This window comes from Rhincodon typus, chromosome 4 (assembly GCF_021869965.1).
Source record: "Rhincodon typus isolate 14 chromosome 4, sRhiTyp1.1, whole genome shotgun sequence".
NCBI classification, from domain to species: Eukaryota; Metazoa; Chordata; class Chondrichthyes; order Orectolobiformes; family Rhincodontidae; genus Rhincodon; species Rhincodon typus.
The window spans coordinates 33852693-33873592 of NC_063335.1; the positions used below are offsets into that span (position 1 = coordinate 33852693).

Below are 20900 nucleotides of genomic sequence, written 5' to 3' on the forward strand. Positions count from 1 at the left end.
TTTCTGAAGAAGGGTCTAGGCCCAAAACGTCAGCCTTCGTGCTCCTCTGATGCTGCTTGGCCTGCTGTGTTCATCCAGCTCTACACCTTGTTATCTCTGGTAATAAAATTAGTCCACAAGAGGTCAGTATATCTAAATCAAAATAGTATCCATAACTTGATAGGCAGCAGCAAAATTTCTAAATCTAATTTGTTTCTTCATAGTTCTTCAAAATGGCATGTTGTGAACTTCCAAGGAAGTTGGTTGCTTTTGGCAGAAATAAAACTTTGCATTTGCACTTTATTTGTCAATGTTTCCATTTTTAAATCATTTGTTTGTAGTAAGCAACGTGATGATTCAATCTTTCTAGTATTGTACAATCCAGTTCATATACCGAAAGACAAATCGGTTAATGATGAGTACTGGCCTATTTTAGTGAACTGGCCAAGAGAATTTTAAAATAAACTGAAAATAGTTTGAGTCGTTTAAATAATTTAATCTCTTTTGTAACTAGGGTCCAAAGACCTATGTTTTCAGGATCGATGACATTTCAAAAGCAGAAGATGTTGTGCAAAGTTTACTTCAGGTAAAATGTTGGAGTACTTTGAGGTATTCTGTGATTCCTTGTAAAATGTCATTTCTGTTCACCACCTTGTATAATCACAAAGTGTAAAAAAAATTAATGTGAGATCAGCATTGACAATATAATCTCTCCGTCATTTCAGCTACTGTCCTAATAGAAGACGATCCATTCAAGACGGTAGAACCAGTGATACAATTTACTTAGGCAACATGGTTTTGTCCAAATAAGATTCTTTTCCTATAGCTATAGATACATTGCATTTGTACTCTGCGACACAATGTATTTCACGTAAAACAACGAATATAAGTTCTAAATTTTCAGTTAATTCTCTACAATGCATTAGTAACATCCATATTTAAACTTAACTCAAATCCAGCTATCCAGTTAGGAAGGAGAACCTAAAAGTGTTCTTTTAACACTAATGTCCTTATAGCTAATATGGCATGAGTGAGTGCCTTAACCAATAACAGTTTTAAAAACAGAACTAGCATGTAAATATTGGCTATATCTGATATTAATGGATGATTATCATTGATCGACGGATAACACCTTAAATGATGATGGTATCTTGTTTTGGGAATTTGATTAACTGGTTTTGTATAGCGTTAGTTAGGATCTAAAGTTATTTGCTTTGTGTTCATTTTAATCAATGCTTTTCTTTAGATCATAATGACTTACTAAAATGAATCAATTATGAATGTTGTTTTCATAGCTTTACAGAGCTTCTCAGTTGGACAAAATTGCAGACCAGATTGCCATGGTAAGTGATTTCTAAATGAAAATATACATTTTTCTTTTTATAATTATTGATAGAGCTCTACTTGTTTTGTTGAATATTAACTTTCAATAACTGATTACTTGGATTTGGAGCAGCAAAACTAAAATACACTCGCTCAAATTTAAAGGTGTGTTCAAGTTCATGAATTGCAATTAAATGAACATGAGATTTTTAAATTTCAGAAAGGTGAGCTTATGTTTATTATTAAGTAGCTTCATTAACTTTTTTTAAATATATCATTTAATTTGATCAATAAACAATAAAACCAGCTGGTCAATTAATGTTAACTCATTATGTTAGTTCTGTTGTGTCAATACATATTGTGGTATGAAATCTGTTTCTCACTTCATATTCTTTCTCCATCTGTCTGTCTGTCTGCCTGTCTCGCTGTCTCTTTCCACTCCCCAACTGCAGATCACAGCTATTTTACAATCTCGATTGGCTCGGATTTCATTTGATAAAAACAGGTATTGTGCATGAGCTCTAATAGTTAAATGGTTAACTACTTCGCCTAATGGTGTGACTGTTGAAGCTATTTTCTGATCAAATGCACAAAATTGAAACAAGTTTCCGTTATCTAAGCCAATCTCCCAGCTTTCCATTCAAGTAGTTATGGCAGGGAGAGCTAATAGTACTTGACAATAATACTTAGTTTTTTGCCAAAACCATGCAGTGATTGTATTATTTAATAATCTTTAAGATTGGATATATGTTGTAGAATTGTGGAAATAGTCAACTTCTTCATAATTTCTGAAACATTTGTACTGCTGCATCATGAATGCGGGACGAGTTAAGAGCCAGTTATTGAAGCATAGTTTACTCGTCTTGCTAATTTTATTTTGAGAATATTTGATTTAAATTGGTCTTCCTTTATTATTTCCATATCTTTTGCTGCATCTTAAAATGTAGGAATGTGGACGTGAGGATCCTGTTGAATAGCAGAGCAGGCAGAAGGGGTCAAACAGCTTACTCCTGTTTCTTATGGTCTTCTTGTGGTCTTAAAACATTTTTAGTAGAGTTAGTGTTACAAATCCAGCCGTCCAACATCCAGAGTTGTCTAAATAACAGAAAAGAAAGCTTTATTGGGACAATTTGGATGGGTGCTGCATTGGCATGTTATGGTGCCAGACTAGTCTATTTCCACTCTCCAATTCAAACAGCCCACGGCCTGAGCCATTCGACCTGAAATCTGGCACATCTCGGTCTCAAGTTTGAACTAGTTTTGGGATAATGTGATTTTTTTTCAAACAGGAAAATTTGTTATTTGACAGTGAACAACGAATGTTTATTGCTAGTTAATTCAATTGCTAATCATCGAAAATCAAATCTGTCAGATGAGCCATTTACCCTGGCAGTATAAGAGGTTAAAGAAAGATCCTTACTGTCTGAACAGTCCAAGTTAAAACTAACGGCGATAGCTTTCTGGGAAGATGAGATCATATGTGTTACAGAGTATGCACCGAATTCTATCTCATGAAGTTAATTTTCAAATTATCAGTTAAAAATCAACATTGTTTTAAATAAAGTAACTGTATTTGCATACCACCAATCTCCCATTGTTCCAATATTACTTTTGCAGCCTGATTTATTCCTCTGTCAAGTTGAGTAAATTCAAATTAACTTAAAGTTAAGAATTTTAATGTACTCAATTGTTTTTATTCTCCCATGGGATATTAGCATTTATTTCCTGTCCATAGATGCCCTTGAGAAGTTGGTGGTGAGCTGTCTTCTTGAACTGCTGCAGTCGGCGGTGTAAAAGATAGCCCACCACCACCTTCTCAAGGGAAACTAGGGATGGACAAATTATGCTGCCTAGCAGCCTAACTTGCAGCTACTCCTGTTTGTCCATTGGTCCCATGGCCATTGATCTAAATTAGCTCCTAGTCTGAAAAAGGCCCAATTTGAACATTTTTACACTTGTCCCCAGAGCCCTCAAACTTCTTTCTCCCTAACTCTGCAACGTTCTTCGAGCCTACAACACTTTGTTTTCCACGCTACTGCAATTCTGATTTCTTGGCCATTCCTGATTTTCATTGCTTTCACAACTGGCGGCTTGTCTTTCTACTTTGTAGGACCTAAGCTGTTACATTTCTTCCAAGCTCCTTTACAGCACTCAAAAACCTTCCTCTTTGACAAATATTTGGCCAACTGTCCAAATGTCACCTCAATGATAACCTTTGTTTGATCAAGCTACTGTGAATCCGCTTAGAATATTTTGCTACATTTAAGGCAATATTTACATACAAGTTGTTAATGTTTTATGGCTGCTGACTCATTTGAGTGATCAAATCCTCTAACAGCTTTTGAAAAGAAAGCTCACTGGAATTCATACAACATTAAAATAGAAACTTTATGATCCACAGTTTTATACTGTAAATATTATCTATTTTTTATATTAAACTCATTACTGTTATGGTATTTTTTAACCCATCTCTTATTTTGCCAATCAGTAGTAACTGATGTTTCTTGTAGATTTCAGAATGTAACAGAAAGGCCTCACATGGAGTGTGAGGCTGAAATGGTCACCCCTTTGGTTTCTAATCCTGGGCATGTCTGCATCACAGACCAAAATTTGTATTTCCAGCCTCTGAATGGCTATCCTGTAAGTTATTTCTTATCACTATTTTATGCAAAAATAACTTCACTATTTTGTTTGAAATTGGAAGGCTGCTTGTACATTTACTTTAAAACCTCTCTTATATTTTTATTTCCATGTTTTAAAATTTTCTTCTAACTCACTGAGATAAAAGAATGTTTCACACAGCCCTCAATGCTTTAATATATATCTTGCGTTTTGTTGCATTGATAGCTACAGATCAAGAAATTACAGACGTAATCAGTGGTGTGATGCCTGGTAACTTGTTTGACAGGTTAAGCACACATTACTGAGACCAAGCCATACTAGCTTGTTATCGTGACAATGGGTCTTGCACAATCAACTATATATTTGTACTATTTTTTTACAATCTCTTGTAAACAACCTTGTTGATTATTTTCTCTTCTAAAAAAACCCAACAACAAGGTTCAACAGAGTGTGTTTTAAACTGAAGTCTACAGAGTCAGCTATTCTCTGACTCATGGAGAGTCATGCAACTGCTCCCCAGTTCCAACATAATCATGGTCTCACCAATTTATGTGCCAAACTCTCTGTGGGCAATCTTATTAAAAAAAATGTTCACATCAGAATACCAAATGACTTGAAAACTGGGTTCAGTAAAAATTTGGGAAAGCAAAAACGCGTTGCTCTCCCTTGCTGTAATACATATAAATGCATTCTGAGTCCTGATGTGGTGCTGTTTGGCATTAGCTGAACTAAATTCATTAAACTCTATCACTGCATTAAATTTGAGGACATTTGTTTTAATGCGAGAGACATCTAGTGAAGAGTTACCTAGATGTGAAATGTTAGCTTGCTGTCTCTACATGGATGCTGCCTGGCGCACTGTGATTTCGAGCATTTGTTGTTTTCAGTACAGATTCCAGCATCTGTAGTAATTTGCTCCAACATCTTTACATGTAAGGCTTACCTATTGGTGTTGCAGTGTTCTCATTCTCCAAGTACGGAGCACACAAACCTGGACAGATAAAGGCCATAGATTGTTATTGGCATAACTGCCTCACTGCGAAGGAATTTATCGGCTGAGTACCAAATCGCCTCCATGAGAATTTGTTCCTCAAGTTTGCTATGGTGCATTCAAAGAAGATTGTGAGACAAACAAATGTGTCTGTGGTCAAAGAGTGGGCTGAGATCTGTTTTCGTAAGGGACAGGCATATTAGTCGAATAAAGAAGTTGAATATAGTAGGCCGTTCTGTGGATTGAAACTCCTGCAATGTATGTGCAGGGTAATTTTGGTCCAAGAAAATATGGTCAGATTTGAAATGACTTGCTATTTAAAGCTGAGTCACATTATGATTAGTTTCTCATGATTGAAGGAATCCTGCATCATCTAATATTCTTCATGAAATTTAACTCAGAGCTATAGAGTCATACAGCATAGGGACAAGCTGTCAGGCCCACCATGTCTACGCTGACCAACAAACACCAAACTACACTAATCCCAAATAAAAATTGAAAGAACTGTGGATGTTGTAAAGTAGGAACAAAAACAAAGTTTCTGGAAAAGCTCAGCAGGTCTGGCAGCATCTGGGAAGAAAAAATCAAAGTTAATGTTTCAGGTCCGGTGACCTTTCCTCAGAGGCTCAAAGAAAACAAACCCAGCCTTTCCAGTCTCTCCTCATAACTGAGACTTTTTATCCCAGGCAACCTCCTGGTGAATTCCCTCTGCACTCTCTCCAGTGCAATCACATCCTTCCTATAGTGTGGCAACTAGAACCACAGATAGTATTCCATTGATGGCCAACCAATGTTTTATAAAGTTGTAACAATTCCTTGTTCCTATATTGTATGACCTGACTAATGAAGGCAAGCATCCCATATGCCTCCTTCACCACCATGTCTACCTGTGCTGACACCTTCGGAGATTTACGGACTTGGATATAATCAAGGTCACTTTGTTCCTTGGTACTTCCTGGGAACCCCTCATTATTGTGTATGACCTTCTGTTATCAGACCTCCCAAAATGCATCACCTTGCACTTAACAGGATTAAATTCCGTCTGCCATTGCTCTGCTCAGTTTACTAGCTGATTGCTATCAGACTGTAGCATGAGACTATTATCCTCATTATCAAGAATACTATTAATTTTTATGTCATTTGCAAAATTACTAACTATACATTGTATGTTCACATCCATCTTGTTAATCTACATAACAAACAATGATCCCAGTGGTACACCACTGGCTGCAGGCTTCTAATCACAGAAACAACCCTCCACCATCATCCTTTGCCTCCTATTTGAAGGCCAATTTTGGATCCAATTGGCCGACTTACCTTGGATCCATGGGTTCTTCCCTTTTGAATCAAGCTTCCATGTGGGACCTTGTCAAAGACCTTACTGAAGTCCATGTAAACCACATAATCTGCACCACTGTTACCAATATATTTAGTTTCCTTTTCTAAAAGTCAACTAAAGACAGGATCTCCTTCTAACAAATCCATGCTGACTATCCCTGATCAATCCCTGCCTTTCCAAGTACTGATTAATCCTGTCCTTCAGAACTTTTTGCAATAATTTCCCTACCACTGATGTCAGACTATTTGTCTGTAATTACCTGGCCTATCCCTGCTGCCCTTCTTGAACAAATGAACCACATTAGCTATCTTCCAGTCATCTGACACTTACTTGTGGCCAACAAAGTATTAAATATCTGAGCCAGGTACCTAGCAATTTCCTCCCTTACCTCCCATGGCAGCCTGGGATATATCCAGTCAGGCCCTGGGAATTTATGCACCCACATGCCTTCTAAGACATCTAATACCTTCTCCTTGTTAATCTTAACATGTTCTATAGACTCACCATCCCAGCTGAAACCCTCACTGAATACAGATGAGAGGTATTCATTTAAGACCTCACCCATGTCCACTGGCCCCATGCACTCTTTGTCCCTTTGGTCTCTAATATGTCCCATGTTTTCCCCTGGTAATCTTCTTACTCTTAATAAATGTATACAAAGCTTTGGGATTTTCCCATCTTAACGGGTTGTTTGACCACTGAATCACAATGCCAGCATAGTTTTGAATTTCTTTGTCATAAATTAAACAATTACTGAATCTTTTAGGATGAACAATGTGTGGCCAGATTGAATACTCTGCTGAAAGACAAAAACAAACTCAACCCTAATGAAGAACTTGGATGAATAAAGACAAAGGAAAAAAATTAGCGTTTAGAAATGCCTTAAAGAGGTGGACAACAGGGGAAAGTTTACAAAATAATTGGAGTAAAGTTGACAAACATAGAACAGTGGAAAAGTTCTACTGGGACACACAGGCAGCTATAGCAAAATGAATGAAGTATTAAATAATTTCTTTGTTTAATTATATACTAGGAAGGACCTGGTGGAAGTGACATTAGAAAAGAAACAATAGAAATGTATCCATACTTAAAATTTTAATAAAAGAAAGTGTTTGAACTAATTAATGTCAAAGGCTAAAACTCCAGAGCTGGATGGATTACATCTGTGCATTTCATAAGAATCAAGAGAGGAGACAGCAGAGGCACTATTATCCATAAATAATTTGTGGTGTATTGACACCTGAATTGGGTGTTAACCATTTTTGCTTAGGGAAAAATAGTAACTTTTGGTATGCCACAGATGCGCCGTTAAACACAGGAATCTGGAGGTTCCTGTTAGGAATGCTCTGACACAGCTTTTACAGATATAATCAGTACAGAAAATGATGCCTTGATGTTAGCTTCTATTTTTCAGACACTAATCTTACAATACAAATTAGCGAAAGTTTAATACATTTTTGAATGAAATGTAACTCTTCTTTAAGTAATAATTTCCACTGCAAACATGTTTTAAAGTCTTTTTCAAAGTTTCAGTTCCTGGCTTAGTCCCATGTTTAATTTACACTGTGTAAATTAAAAAGTGATAATAATTTTTTTTTTTAGTTCCTGATTTGTTGATTCCTCCAGTGGTCCCCAGCATCATAGATGCCAGTCTTCAGCCAATTTGATTTACTGCACGTGATATCAAAAAGCAAACTGAAAGCACTGGATACTGAAAAGGCAATGGGCTTGACAGCATTCCAGCAATAGTATGGAGACTTGTACTCTAGACTGCGAAGACTGTATAAGGCTCTCTCTGGTCAAAACAGAAAGAACTGTGGATGCTGCAAATCAGGAGCAAAAACAAAGTTGCTGGAAAAGCTCAACAGGTCGGGCAGCATCTGTGAAGAAAAAGTTAGAGTTAACGATTCGGGTCTGGTGACCCTTCGTCAGAACTCTTGAGGTTCCACTCTGTCCAGTCTTCTCAGTATTCTGTCAATGTTAATGAGATTCCTCCCTCATCTTTCAAAACTCCATCAAATACAGACCCAGAGTACTCAACCGCTCCTCATATGATAAGCCCTTCATGACTGGAATCATTCTTGTGAACCTCCTCTGGACCCCTCCAAGGCCAGCACATTGTTCCTTAGATATGGGGTCCAAAACTGCTCACAATATTCCAAATAGAGTCAGAGAGAGCCTTACAGGAACAAAAACAAAGTTGCTGGAAAAGCTCAACAAGAAGAACCTCAGAGTTTTGAGGAAGGGTCACCGGACCTGAAACATTAACTCTGATTTTTCTTCTTCACAGATCAGACCTGCTGAGCTTTTCCAGCAACTTCTGTTTTTGTTCCTGATTTACAGCATCTGCAATTCTTTTGATTTTGAATTTAAATCTGATGGTTTTGACAACCTCGGACCAATACTGTTAAGAGAAAATTGATATGTCATCCAAGGTGTATATAAGGAGAGGGTTTTTGAAAATCAGTGTGAGAGCGAACGCCATCTGAGAAATAAGCATCTAGATCTCACAAGAAATCACTAAGCTCTTTAAGAAAGCACCATCTTATCCATAAAAGATACCACAGTGCTTCTAGCTAAGAGTCCTCACAGAAGACTTCACAGAGAAAACATTCCTGACAGCCAGATCAGCAGAATAAAGGCACGTAGACTTTGAGAGACTAAGTTTTAATTTATTTTCTTATTATTTGGGTTTAAAAAAGTAGGACTTGTATTTATTGAAACAGCATACCAGTAGAATTTAGTTCAGTTACGGAATAGTTAGTAGTTAAGGGGGAATTGTTCGGTTTATTAGTAATTCTGCTAATTTGCTGAATGTTGGGATTGAATTAATAAATTGTTACTTGTTAGTAATAAAGTGAATATCAGGGATTTTCTTTCATTTAATCACACTTTTTAACAGATTATAAAGGTGAGGTGAGCTTCTCTGAGTGTTTCGGGTTCAATTATTAGAAGGGAACCTCTACGTTGGCCATAACAGATTGGGGGCTCTTGTTTTGGTTCAATTATCAGAGGGGTTAACCTCCCCTCCTCCATAAAAGTATATTATTACAAATAAATGGATGCAGAAGCTATGGAGAGAGTGCATAAAGTGATTTATAAGGATGATACTAGAAATGCAAGATAATACATAACAAAGCAGGATCTTCAAAAGGCTGGTACTCCTTTTTCTTGAATAGCTCAGACTGAAGATTGACATAATAGAGGCCATCACTAGTCACCAGGAAGTCTAATCAGAATTTCACAAGAAATTTCTTTACTCAGAATGATGAGAATGCAAAATGGTCTACTGCAGGAGCTGTTGAAGTGAGCAGTGCAGTTACTTTTAAGGAAAAGGTAGATTTTTATATGACAGAGAAGAAACTAGGGAGTTATGTTTATTGAATTGGAAAATAAAAGATGGTAGGAGACTGCGTAGTTGTGCCAAACATTTTGTTTCCCTGTCATGTGCTCTTATCTTTGACAGTATAAAACAGCCTGAGTAAGTGTGTCTCACTTTATGAGATTGCTAAATAATTAATACACATAACAATGCAATGCTTTTTAGGAGACAGTTATACAAGTAAAGTTGCACGAAGTAAGACGGATTTACAAAAGGCGACATGGATTAAAACCTTTGGTGAGTGTTCATGATTTAATTTGATTATATGTCTTTTATAACAGTTTTCAGTAGATGTACTTAATTAAGCTATTAAAAGAATTGGATAATCAATCAACATTCATTATTGTATATTTTCTTATCATTCATTGTACAGTAAGGCGTCTGCTCTTAAAGTGAGGTGTACATTTAAATTTCATCATAGAAATTTGGCGACTTTGCAGTGTTAATGTTTGCTGTCCTGTATGTTGCCTCAGATTTGCAATGAGGTTTTTAATTTCTTAGTTTTCCCATTTCATTGTTTCTCCCTTTAGGGTCTTGAAGTATTTTGTACAGAAGATGATCTTTGTTCTGATATCTACTTAAAATTTTATAACTCCAAAAATCGTGATGAGCTCTACTACTACATTGCAACCTTTTTAGGTCAGTAAATACCAAAGTCTTAGATTTAACTGCTAACAATCACATGCCAATTCTAGGTAAGGAACAAAACTAATCCATTTTCTTTTCTCAAATCTTTGAAAACCAGCAATGTTTTTGAACAGAGATATACTGATTCAGTTGGTAGTCAACCTTGGAACTAGAACGAGTCTATTTTGGTCAGGTGAAAGTGTTACAGCTCTGTTTTATTTGTTTACATATTTAAGGATTATTCAATAAAACCAGTTCTAGGCTTGTTCACACTGAACTTTATATTTTGTTATGATCTTTTTCAAAAATGGAATTTTGTAATAAAAACGTTGATTCACTGCAGTATTCTTTTCTGCCTTTTTGTTTATTTTATGGGAGCAACATTCAGTGACAGTTGGGGAACTGATATAGAAGGTTTGTGACATACCACAGTGCAAATAAACTGAATTGATGCACATTAATGATTACTGAAGCTCTCTGGGTTAATAAATAAATTAGCTCTCCTTGAAAATAGCTCATTGTTTCATTCGCTATTTAACTAAGTGTTGGACAGAAACATGTTTACAGGACTGTTTCATAAGGTTTTTATCTGCTGTACATTTTATGGTCTAACATTCATGAATTTATAATTCTTAAAGCATTGCAACATTAATTAACATTATCATAATTTACTGCATCTGCCACGTCCATATCATAATATTAATTTATAGTAGTATCCGGCTGTTTAGTTCGTTGATTTTTGTGGTTTAACCCAAGTCTAAATAAAAAGCTGCATTATTGTGGATGATGTGAAGTGTGATAGTGGCAAGAGGTGGGATTCTTCATGTGACAAATACCTATTCGCAAATAAAATGTTAAATGGAGTGAGTTCTTGAAAACAAAAAAGTCACATTGGGTGTTGGAGGCTGAACTACAGATACAGCAATGCATCAAGGAGGTGGGAAGGTTATCTGGATTTTTTTTTGTACCAGGAGGCAGTCACACCTGTTAGGAAAGGGTGTTGTGATGTGGTCAGGGACAGGATGTGACTGCAAGTGAGGCAAGTAAGGGGAACCAGAAGACAGGAGTGTGGGAGTGTCAGCCTTGGAATGGGAGTGGGTGTGTGAGATAGTTGAACTAAATGACTATGGCACCATGGTACAGGAGGCCTTTGGAGCAGGGATTGGAAGGGAGCCAAAAGGAATGTAGTAGTAGCTGGGACTGCGTAGCCAGCGACATTGACACAAGGAGAATCCAGACGGCTGTGATATCTGCCTGGTACTAGGGCTCAGGATATTTGCTCTGGGCTGGATTATTACCTGAGCCATGTGCAAGTTGGCACAGGGTTAATCAGTTAGAAAGGCGAATGTTGACTGAAATACAGGTAAGGGAGAAATGGGTTCCAGTTTGTTGGATAGAGACAAAAAAACTGCAGATGCTGCAATCCAAGGTAGACAAACAGGAGGCTGGAAGAACACAGCAGGCGGCAGTATCTGGAGCAAAGAAGCAGTCAATATTTCGGATATTACCCTTCTTCAGGACTGGGTCCTTGCGGAAGGCAGAGAAGGGTGGGGAGTGGAAGATGTTCCAGGTGGTGGGGTCTAACTGGAGTTGGCGGAAGTGTTTGAGGATGATACGTTAGACGCAGAGGTTGGTGGGTGGAAAGTGAGGACAAGGGGGACCCTATCTTTGTTATGTTTGGAGGCGGTTAGTGGTTAAGAGCTGTGAAGTGGGGAATGGAGGAGGCACGCTGGAGATCGTCTGGATGATAGAGGGGGAAAAAGAGCGTTGTTTGAAAAAGGTGTACATGCAGGATGCTTGGAAGTGGAACGTCACCTCATCAGAGCAGATGCGATGGAGACAGACGAATTGGGAAAAAGAGATGGAGATTTTGCAGAATACAGAGTGGGAGGAAGTGTAGTCTAGGTAGCTATGGGAGTCTGGGTTATTAGTAAACATCAGTCTGTAAACTGTCGCCAGAAATTGAAACGGAGAGGTCAAGAAAGGGGTGTGAGTCATCTGAGATAGACCAAGTGAAATTGAGGGTGCGGTGGAAGTTGTTAGTGAAGTTGATGGGCCTATTGGAGAGGTAAAAACTGAGGGCCTGTAGGCTGCCTGTGTGGGACATGGACGTGTATAGGGATTAAACGTCCATAGTAAAGATGAAGCACTGGGGGCCAGGGAACTGGAAGATTCCAAAGAGGTAGAGGGTGTGGTTTGTGTCCTGGATGTAGGTGGGGAGTGCCTGGACCAAAGGGGAGAGAATGGAGTCGAGGTAGGAAGTGATGAGTTCGGTGGGGCAGGAGCATGCGGAAATGTTGAGTTGGCCAGGGTAGATGGACTTGTGGATCTTGAGGAGCATGTAGAACCGGGTGGTGCAGGGCTGAGGGTCTATAAGGCTAGAGGCGGTGGAGGGGAGGTCACCAGAAGCGATGCAGTCATTGACAGTGTGGGAGACGGTGGCTTGATGGGTCACATTAGGATCATGGTCAAGGGGGAGGTAGGACGTGGTGTTGGAGAGTTGGCATTTGGCCTCTGTGACATAGAGGTCCGTCCTCCACCACCCCACTTTTGTCAGAGGGTTTGATAGCGTAACAGGGATTGGTGTTGAGAGAGTGGAGTGCCGTATGTCCAGAGGAGGAGAGGTTGGAGTAGGTGAGTGGTGTGGAGAAATCGAGGTGGTTGATGTCACGTTGGCAGTTAACAATGAAGCGGTCCAGGGCGGGTAAGAGGGCCTGATGGGGTGTCCAAGAGGAGGAGGAGGAGGAAGGTTAGAGGTGGGAGAAGAGGTCCCCGGAGGGTGGTCGGGAGTCTATATCGAAGAGGCGGCGAAAGAAGAGTTTCACGTTGTGGAAGGCATGGAACTTGTTGATGTGGGGGCGGAGGAGCCCATAAGTTGCTTAGTTGCCCATAGTGTTCAGGGATGTGTAGATTAGGTGCATTAGCCATGGGAAATGCAGGGTTACAGGGATAGGGTAAGGGTCTGGGTCTGGGTGGAATGGTCTTTGGAGGGATGATGAGGACTTGGGCTGAATGGCCTGTCTCCACACTGTAGGAATTCTGAGACTATTATTAAAGACATTAGAACAGGGCACTCGGATATGTTCAAGATAATTTGGCAGAGTCAGCATGGTTTTGTCAAAGGGAAATCATGTTTATCTAATTTATTGGAGTTTTGTGAAGAAGTAACTTTTGCTGTAGATAAAGGGGAGGCAGTGGATGTATTGTACTTAGATTTCCAGAAAGCATTTGTTAAAGTGCCACATCAGAGTTTCTTGTGAAAAATAAAAGCTCATTGTTTGGGGGTTATCATATTGGCATGAATTGAAGATTGACTGGCTAACAGGAAACAGAGAGTAGGCATAAGTGGGGCTTTTTCAGGCTAGCAGGATGTCACGTGTGCTTTGCAATTGGGGTCAGCGCTGGGGCCTCAACTCTTTACGATTTATATAAAATGATCCAGATGAAGGCATCAAAGGTATTGTAGCTAAATTTGCTGATGACACATAGACAGGAAAGTGAGTTGTGAAGAGGAAATAGAGTCTACGAAAGGATATCGATAGCTTAAGTAAGTGGGCAAACATCTGGCAAATGGAGTACAATTTGGGGAAGTGTGAAATTGTCTATTTTGGCAGGAAGAATAAAAAGAAGCATTTCTCTAACTTGTGAAAGGTTGCGTAGCTCCGAGATGTAGAAACATCTGGGTGACTTCATATCTTGTTACTTCTCTTCATCACCTACTAAAACTTCTGAAAACTCTGTCTTTGACTGCATCTTATTCATCTTTAGTAATGTTACTTCTCTTAACTGCAAAGTGTCTGTTCCTGCCACACCCATGCCATTAGCTGCATCAAGTTTCCATATAACTGCAGACTGCGTATGGGCTGATTTCAGACAGTGTAGGTGGGATTTCCTGGTGTCCAGAAGTGGGTGAGAAAGTGGTGATCCCAGCTGTATGGGATGGTGGCTGCGAAATTGGCGATATTTCTGGTACCTGTCTGCCTGTTCCAATTTTATAAAATTTTCCAGAGGTGGAAAGGAGCTGCAGTGCTCAATTGTCTGTGCCAATTGAGAATTATTGGTCCCCTTATAGCAAGAGGCTAATATCCAATTACTTTCTGTAACAATCTTTGTAAAGTTTATTTTCCCTCACATTTCTTCCTACAGAAAATCATATTATTGAACACACTGCTGAAAGCTGTATGCTACAATGGCAAAGAGGATATCTCTCAAATTATCAGTATCTCTTGCACCTGAACAATCTGGCTGATCGCAGTTGTAACGACCTGTCTCAGTATCCCATCTTTCCTTGGATCATTGCTGATTATACTTCCTCAGAATTAGGTAACTCTGTCAGTACTGTTTCTCAAACCCATATCGCCCATTTGTATCTTAAATGGTATTATGTACATCTAACTGCAATTATCATAGCCCATCTCTAACTTTTGTCTTGAAACAGATCTGTCCAATCCTGAAACATTTCGTGACCTTAGGAAACCTGTTGGTGCCTTAAATAAAGAGCGTTTAGATCGATTGTTGGTATGGTTCCTTTTCAAATGGATATTTTTGGTGGTTTAATTCTGAGCATACCTTGACAGTATTTTGAAAGTTGTTTGGAAGCAATTTGATATCCTTTGATTCCAGATATTTATTGTTTGATTGATTTATTTATTTATTGTCACATGTACTGAAACACAGTGAAAAGCTTTATTTACGAGAAGTACAGGCAAATCATAGTAAACAAAGGATGTACAGATCAAAAAGACTTAGACAGAGACGTACAGGTTACATTGCACAAGGCGTGCGCTAGGTGAGATCAATATTAGCAAGATCAGCATTATTTGAGACTAGAGAGTCCATTCATCAGTCTGATAATGGCTGGGAAGAAGCATTTACTGAACCTGCTGGTGTGTGTGTTCAAGCTTCTGTATCTTCTGCCTGATGGAAGGGGTTGTAGGAGAGCATTTCTGGGGTGCGATGAGTCTTTGATGTTGACTGCCTTTCCGTGGCAGCAAGGCATGTAAATGGAGTTCACGGATGGAAGTTTGGCTTCCTTGGTGGCTGTGCACACCACCTTCTGTAGTTTCTTACGGTCCGGGACAGAGCAGTTGCCATACCAGGCCGTTATGCACCTGGACAGTATGCTTTCAATGGAGCGTCTGTAGAAGTTGGTGAGGGACCTTATGGACATGGCAAGATAGTCATATAAACTGGGGAAAAAAAAGGTCAAATCTGGTGTGCAGCAGGCTGTTTGTATTTCTAGCTTTCAAATCAATTTAGTGCACACTATAGCCATCCTGGCATTTCCCATTTCCATTTATTTAATGCCAGCCAATTAAAATAGCATTGGTTATACTTAAATTTTACTGTCACATTAGTTTTGTATATGTTGAAGGATGTCTGTTAGCTCAGTTGGCTGGACAGCTGGTTTATGATTTACAGTGACGCCAACAGCATGGGTTCAATTCCTGCACCAACTGATACCATGAAGGTGTTTCCTTTTCACCCTCTGCCTTCACCTGAGGTGTGTTGACCCCCACTTTAAGCCACCACCAATCAACTCTCTACTGAGAGTGCAGCTCTGTAGTCTGGTAGGATTATGGCAATTTCACCCTCCATAAGTTGAGCCCAACAACAGATATGTCTGAATAGTCATTCATTCATTCATTGGCATACCTCAGAGACTAGGATGACTGTCTTCCACTCTCAGAGTGAGTCCGTAGGTGGCTGTACAGACCGATGCGGCTTCCACTGGCTCTGTTTCAAATGGCGCAAGTGGTGGTCACAGGAAGGGGTGGGTGGGGCGTTGGTGTGACACCACGATCTTTTCGCTCTTTTCACCTGACACCTGCCTTTTCATGACAGCAAGTCCCGACTTGCTCGATGCCACCCTGGATGCTCCTCCTCCACTTTCATGGTCTTGGGCCAGTGATTCCCAGGTGTCTGTGGGAATGCTGCACTTTGCCAGTGAGGTCTTGAGGTCATCACTGAAACACTTCCTCTGTCCTCTGTCCACACCTGCCATTTTGAAGGCTGGAGTATGGCACCTGCTAGGGATGTCCCATGTCGGTCATTGCTGATGACATGCCCAGCCCATCGTAGCCGACCAAGGGTGGTCAGCGCCTCGATGCCAGGGATGTTGGCCTGGTCAAGGATGCTGGTGTTGGTGCACCTTTCTTCCAAGCGAATTTGCAGCAGGTGGTACTGCTCCAGTACCTTGAAGTGTCCACGTCTCAGAGCCATATAGGAGGGCAGGAACCATTACAGCTCTGCTTGGTGTTAGATCTGATGTTGACCTGAATAGTATATCAACACAGATAAATTGTTCACACTTTGCAGAGGTTTTTAACTTTTGCTTACCTGTAGGATATGAATTCCACAGGCCCAAATCTAACAGTGACACAAACAGAAGTAATATTCACTGCTTGTTTGTAAATCCTACTTTTCCTGCACTTCATAGAATCATAGAATCATGGAATCATAGAATCCCTACAGTGTGGAAACAGGGATGCTTCTTTTGCTGCTGTAGGTTTTATCGTTCAGATCAGTTCATTTAATGGTAATATAACTTTGTCATAGACAGAAATTGTGAGGGAAAATGAAAACAGTCGCAGTGACTGTTTCAGAGTATAGCTGGATATTTGTTTAGTAAGCCTAACTGAAGCGATTATGTGGAGGTGCTGGTGTTGAACTGGGGTGGACAAAGTCAGAAATCACACAACACCAGATTATAGTCCAACAGGTTTATTTGAAAAAAACAAGCTTTTGGAGCCTCAGTCCTACTTCAGACGTTAATGAGAGAGGTGGGGTATTAGACACAGAATTTATAAGTAAAAGATCAAAGGTTCACACCGTTGAGGAGGATGTACTAAACAAACCTAAGATGCTGTAAAATCATTAGTCAGTTAGAAAGTTTTAATTGTTTAATATGTATATGTAAATCCTCATATTCCTTTTAAGTCATAGTCCTGAGAGAAATAAAGGTTTTATCAGTGTAGAGAAGAGGTGACATTTTACGTCAGACAATGCATATTAGGTGTGAGACCCTGTTTAGAATCTGTTTGTGTTTTGGTTTGGAGTCAGACTGGTTTTATGTCTAAAGTAGGAATTTATAAAACACCATATTGACTGACTGTCTATAAATTGTGTGCTTTTTGAGCAAAATAAAATGTGTGTGTGTGTATGTGTATACATGTGTGTGTATACGTGTGTGTGTGTGTACGAGAGAGAGAGAAAGAGAGTGAGGAGGGGAAGAGAGAGAGAGTGTGTGCGCGTGTGGGGGGGGTAAGAGAATGTGTGTGTGTGTGAGAGAGAGTGAGGGAGTGTGTGTGTGGGGGGGAGAGTGTGTGAGGGAGGAGAAAGTGTATATGCACATGTGAAGGGTGAGAGAGAGAAAATGTGGGTGCGTGTGAGAGAGAGGGAGAGCGTGTGTGTGTATGTGTGTGTGTGTCTGTGTCTGTCTGTCTGTGCAAGCGTGCATGGCAGGCACTATGAGAACAGATGAATGAACACCACGCAACAACTGCCAGACAGGGATGTTCCCTCCCAGCAGGGGAGCACTTCAGCGGGCAAGGACATTTGGCCTCGGATCTTCGGGTAAATGTCCTCCAAGGCGGACTTAGGGATACACAACAACACAGAGTCACCGAGCAGAGGCTGATAGCCAAATTCCGTACGCATGAGGACAATCTCAACTGGGATCTTGGGTTCATGTCACACTATAGGTGACCCCACCCCACCACACTACACTTTCTCTCTCTCTTTCTGTCTCTCTCTCTCACACGCGCACGCACGCGCATACCCTGTAACTCTCATACACGCGCACACACACTCATACATACGCACACACTCTCAAACAAGCACTCACACTAATGCACGCGCACTCACACTCTCATACGCATGTGCGCACGCACTCTCATACGCACACTGTCATACACCCGCTCTCTCACACTCTCATACACATGCACACACACACGTGCGCACTCACTCATACATGCGCACTGACTCATACACGCGTGCACACTCATACACGCGCACTCACACTCACTCTTGCGCGTACTCTCACTTTCGCATGCACTCACATGCAAACACTCTCTATGGGGTGAATTTATATTTGCAGATACATTTTAATTTGTTAAAAAAGCACATAATTTATAGACAGCCAGTCAATATGGTATTTTATAAATTCCTAATTTAAAATTAAAACCGGTCTGAATCCAAAGTAAAACACAAACAGATTCTAAACAAGGTCTCACACCCAACATGCATTATCTGACCTAAAATGTCACCTCTTCTTTACACTGATAACACCTTTATTTCTGTCAGGACCGTGACTTGAAAGGAATTTGGGGATTTACATGTACGTATTAATTAAAACCTTCTAACTGATTAAAGATTTAACAGCATCTTAGGTTTGTTTAGTACATCCTTATCAATGGTGTGAACCTTTGATCTTTTACTTATAAATTTTGCATCTGATACTATCTGTGTCACTAACACCTGAAGAAGGAGTCAGGCTCAGAAAGCTTGTGTTTTCAAATAAACCTATTGGACTATAACCTGGTGCCATGTGATTTCTGACTTTAACCTAGGTAAATTTGAGGGTTTATTACTTTTGTGATTATCTTCACATTAGACTGCTTTGTGTCCAATTTAGCTAAGAAAATAAAAAGAACAGGAAGTGTAAGATGCCCATTAGGTAGTTAGGTGATTGCTTTTGACCCGCATTGAAGAGATGGGCTGAAGAGTCTGTTTCTGTGTTACAGATCTGTAACTCTATGCCAATGTTTATTCATTGCTGAAGAAGATCTAGTGCCCTAATCTTTGTTCAACATTAAAGTCTGCAGCTTTTTCTTTATGGATTGCCCCTAATTTTACACATGAGACTCCAGAATCAACGAAAGCCTCAGCTTCAGCTGCTTCCATTCAGCTTTTTCTTCGCTGGTTTTTGACTTTGCTGAAAGTAATGTGCTCTTATTGCACTTGTGTCTTGGTTGCTTCTCCTGGCTGGCATCCTATGTTCAATAAGTTTCAGCTCATTCAAAACTGTGGATATACTTTATGTACCTACAGTCTACTCACTTGTAATCTGTATGTTTATTGACCAACATTCCATAAGACCAAAAAACAGAAGTTGCTGGAAAAGCTCAGCAGGGTCTATCTGAGTCTGTGACGAAAAAAATCAGAGTTAACGTTTCGGGTCTGGTGCTCTTTCCTCAGAAATATTCCATAAGACTAGTTCCCTAATGCCTCTCACAAAATTGCTTATCCGCATGTTTAAGTCCCTTTTTAACCTAATTGTTTCCTATGTTATCTGTAAAATTTTCTACAATCCTGCAACCTTATGAGAATCATACATTACTTCACTTCTTTCATCTTGTGCATCTCCTATGTCACAATTAGTAGCTGTGCCTTCAACCAGCCAGGTGTTAAGCTGTAGAATTCCATCTTAATATCTCTCCATCTCCTTAAAATCCAGCTTTATCTAAAGTCGTGTACCACAACCCTGCTGTACATTTTTGGCTTAGCTTTCACTTTTATTTGATTTTGTTTCTGTGAAATGTCTTGAGATGTGATTCTATATTAAAGGCATTATATAAACACAAGTTGTGTTGCCATTTGGTCTGAGTTCAATTACAATGTAGGCTAAAGTCAGCTGAAATGAATTCCTACATAAATAATATGGGACAGTCTCTGCTTGGTCTCAATAATGTGAGCTCATGATGCAAAATTGCCCATAGATGGTGCATGTGTCAGTTTCACTCAAAAAGATCATGATGCTGAATGGTATGAGAAGATGTTATGCTGAATCTGGGGCTAAGATACATTTTTGGTGTAAAAGAAATATGGCATTTTGCAAGTAGCTGAGCCTATTAACCGTGAGTGCCCAAAATGGTAAAATGGTCCTTTCCCAGTATTCACATTTCCTGTTAGTTAGTGCAAAAATTTGGTGTGTGGGTAACAATGATTTTTCAGAACATCTAGCCATGTGCTTTAAGTCTAAATCAAGTAAAGTAAATAGGAAATTCATCGTGTCCTTTCATTTTAGGCTCGCTATCGAGAAATGCCTGACCCAAAGTTCATGTATGGAAGTCATTATTCTTCTCCAGGCTATGTCCTGTTCTACCTTGTGAGAGTTGGTAAGGTTACTTTTTTTAAAACCACTGACTAGTTGAAAATTCTCTGACTCTTTGAATGGGTAGAAAATAAAGTGCAAATAAAAGCAAAACCTAATAATTTCAGATGCAGCTAGCCCAGCGTAATACTGTAAATTCTGGTGCTGATTATTTCCTCTGCATTACATGACCATTTTAAAAAAGGAAGCAAATTGTATGTTACGTTTAGAAACAAAGAAAGAATAAAGAATAGTACCGTGCAGGAACGGGCCCTTCTACCCACCAAGATTGCACCAATAGTTTTTATTTCTATGTCTTTGTTTTCAGAAGGGATGACCTAAGACGGATGGGTATTTTTTTCAGTAGTAATGCAAAACTCCTGATCAGATGGCTGTTTGTAATTATGTAAACCATTCTAATGCTATGCAGAAGAGAATTAAGGTAGCCGCTCCAAATGTTTATGTACTATTCACCATCGTTTTACTTCAACAAATTCAGCCACAGTTGTGATCATCCAGAAGCAGCATTAGAAAGAGCAGTATT

At 39.5% G+C, this 20900-nt stretch overlaps 1 protein-coding gene across 3 annotated transcripts in view; it reads left to right on the forward strand.

Moving 5' to 3' along the window:
• Window positions 1-20900, forward strand: part of nsmaf (neutral sphingomyelinase (N-SMase) activation associated factor) — a 64663-nt gene that overhangs the window by 20083 nt on the left and 23680 nt on the right. For all 3 annotated transcript variants that reach the window (XM_020531203.2, XM_048595990.1, XM_048595991.1), the window contains 9 exons: window positions 494-565; window positions 1275-1322; window positions 1755-1807; window positions 3813-3942; window positions 9802-9873; window positions 10167-10275; window positions 14410-14586; window positions 14702-14781; window positions 20291-20381. In XM_020531203.2, coding sequence (XP_020386792.2) covers window positions 494-565; window positions 1275-1322; window positions 1755-1807; window positions 3813-3942; window positions 9802-9873; window positions 10167-10275; window positions 14410-14586; window positions 14702-14781; window positions 20291-20381 — 832 coding nt within the window. The remainder of the gene's footprint in view (window positions 1-493; window positions 566-1274; window positions 1323-1754; window positions 1808-3812; window positions 3943-9801; window positions 9874-10166; window positions 10276-14409; window positions 14587-14701; window positions 14782-20290; window positions 20382-20900) is intronic.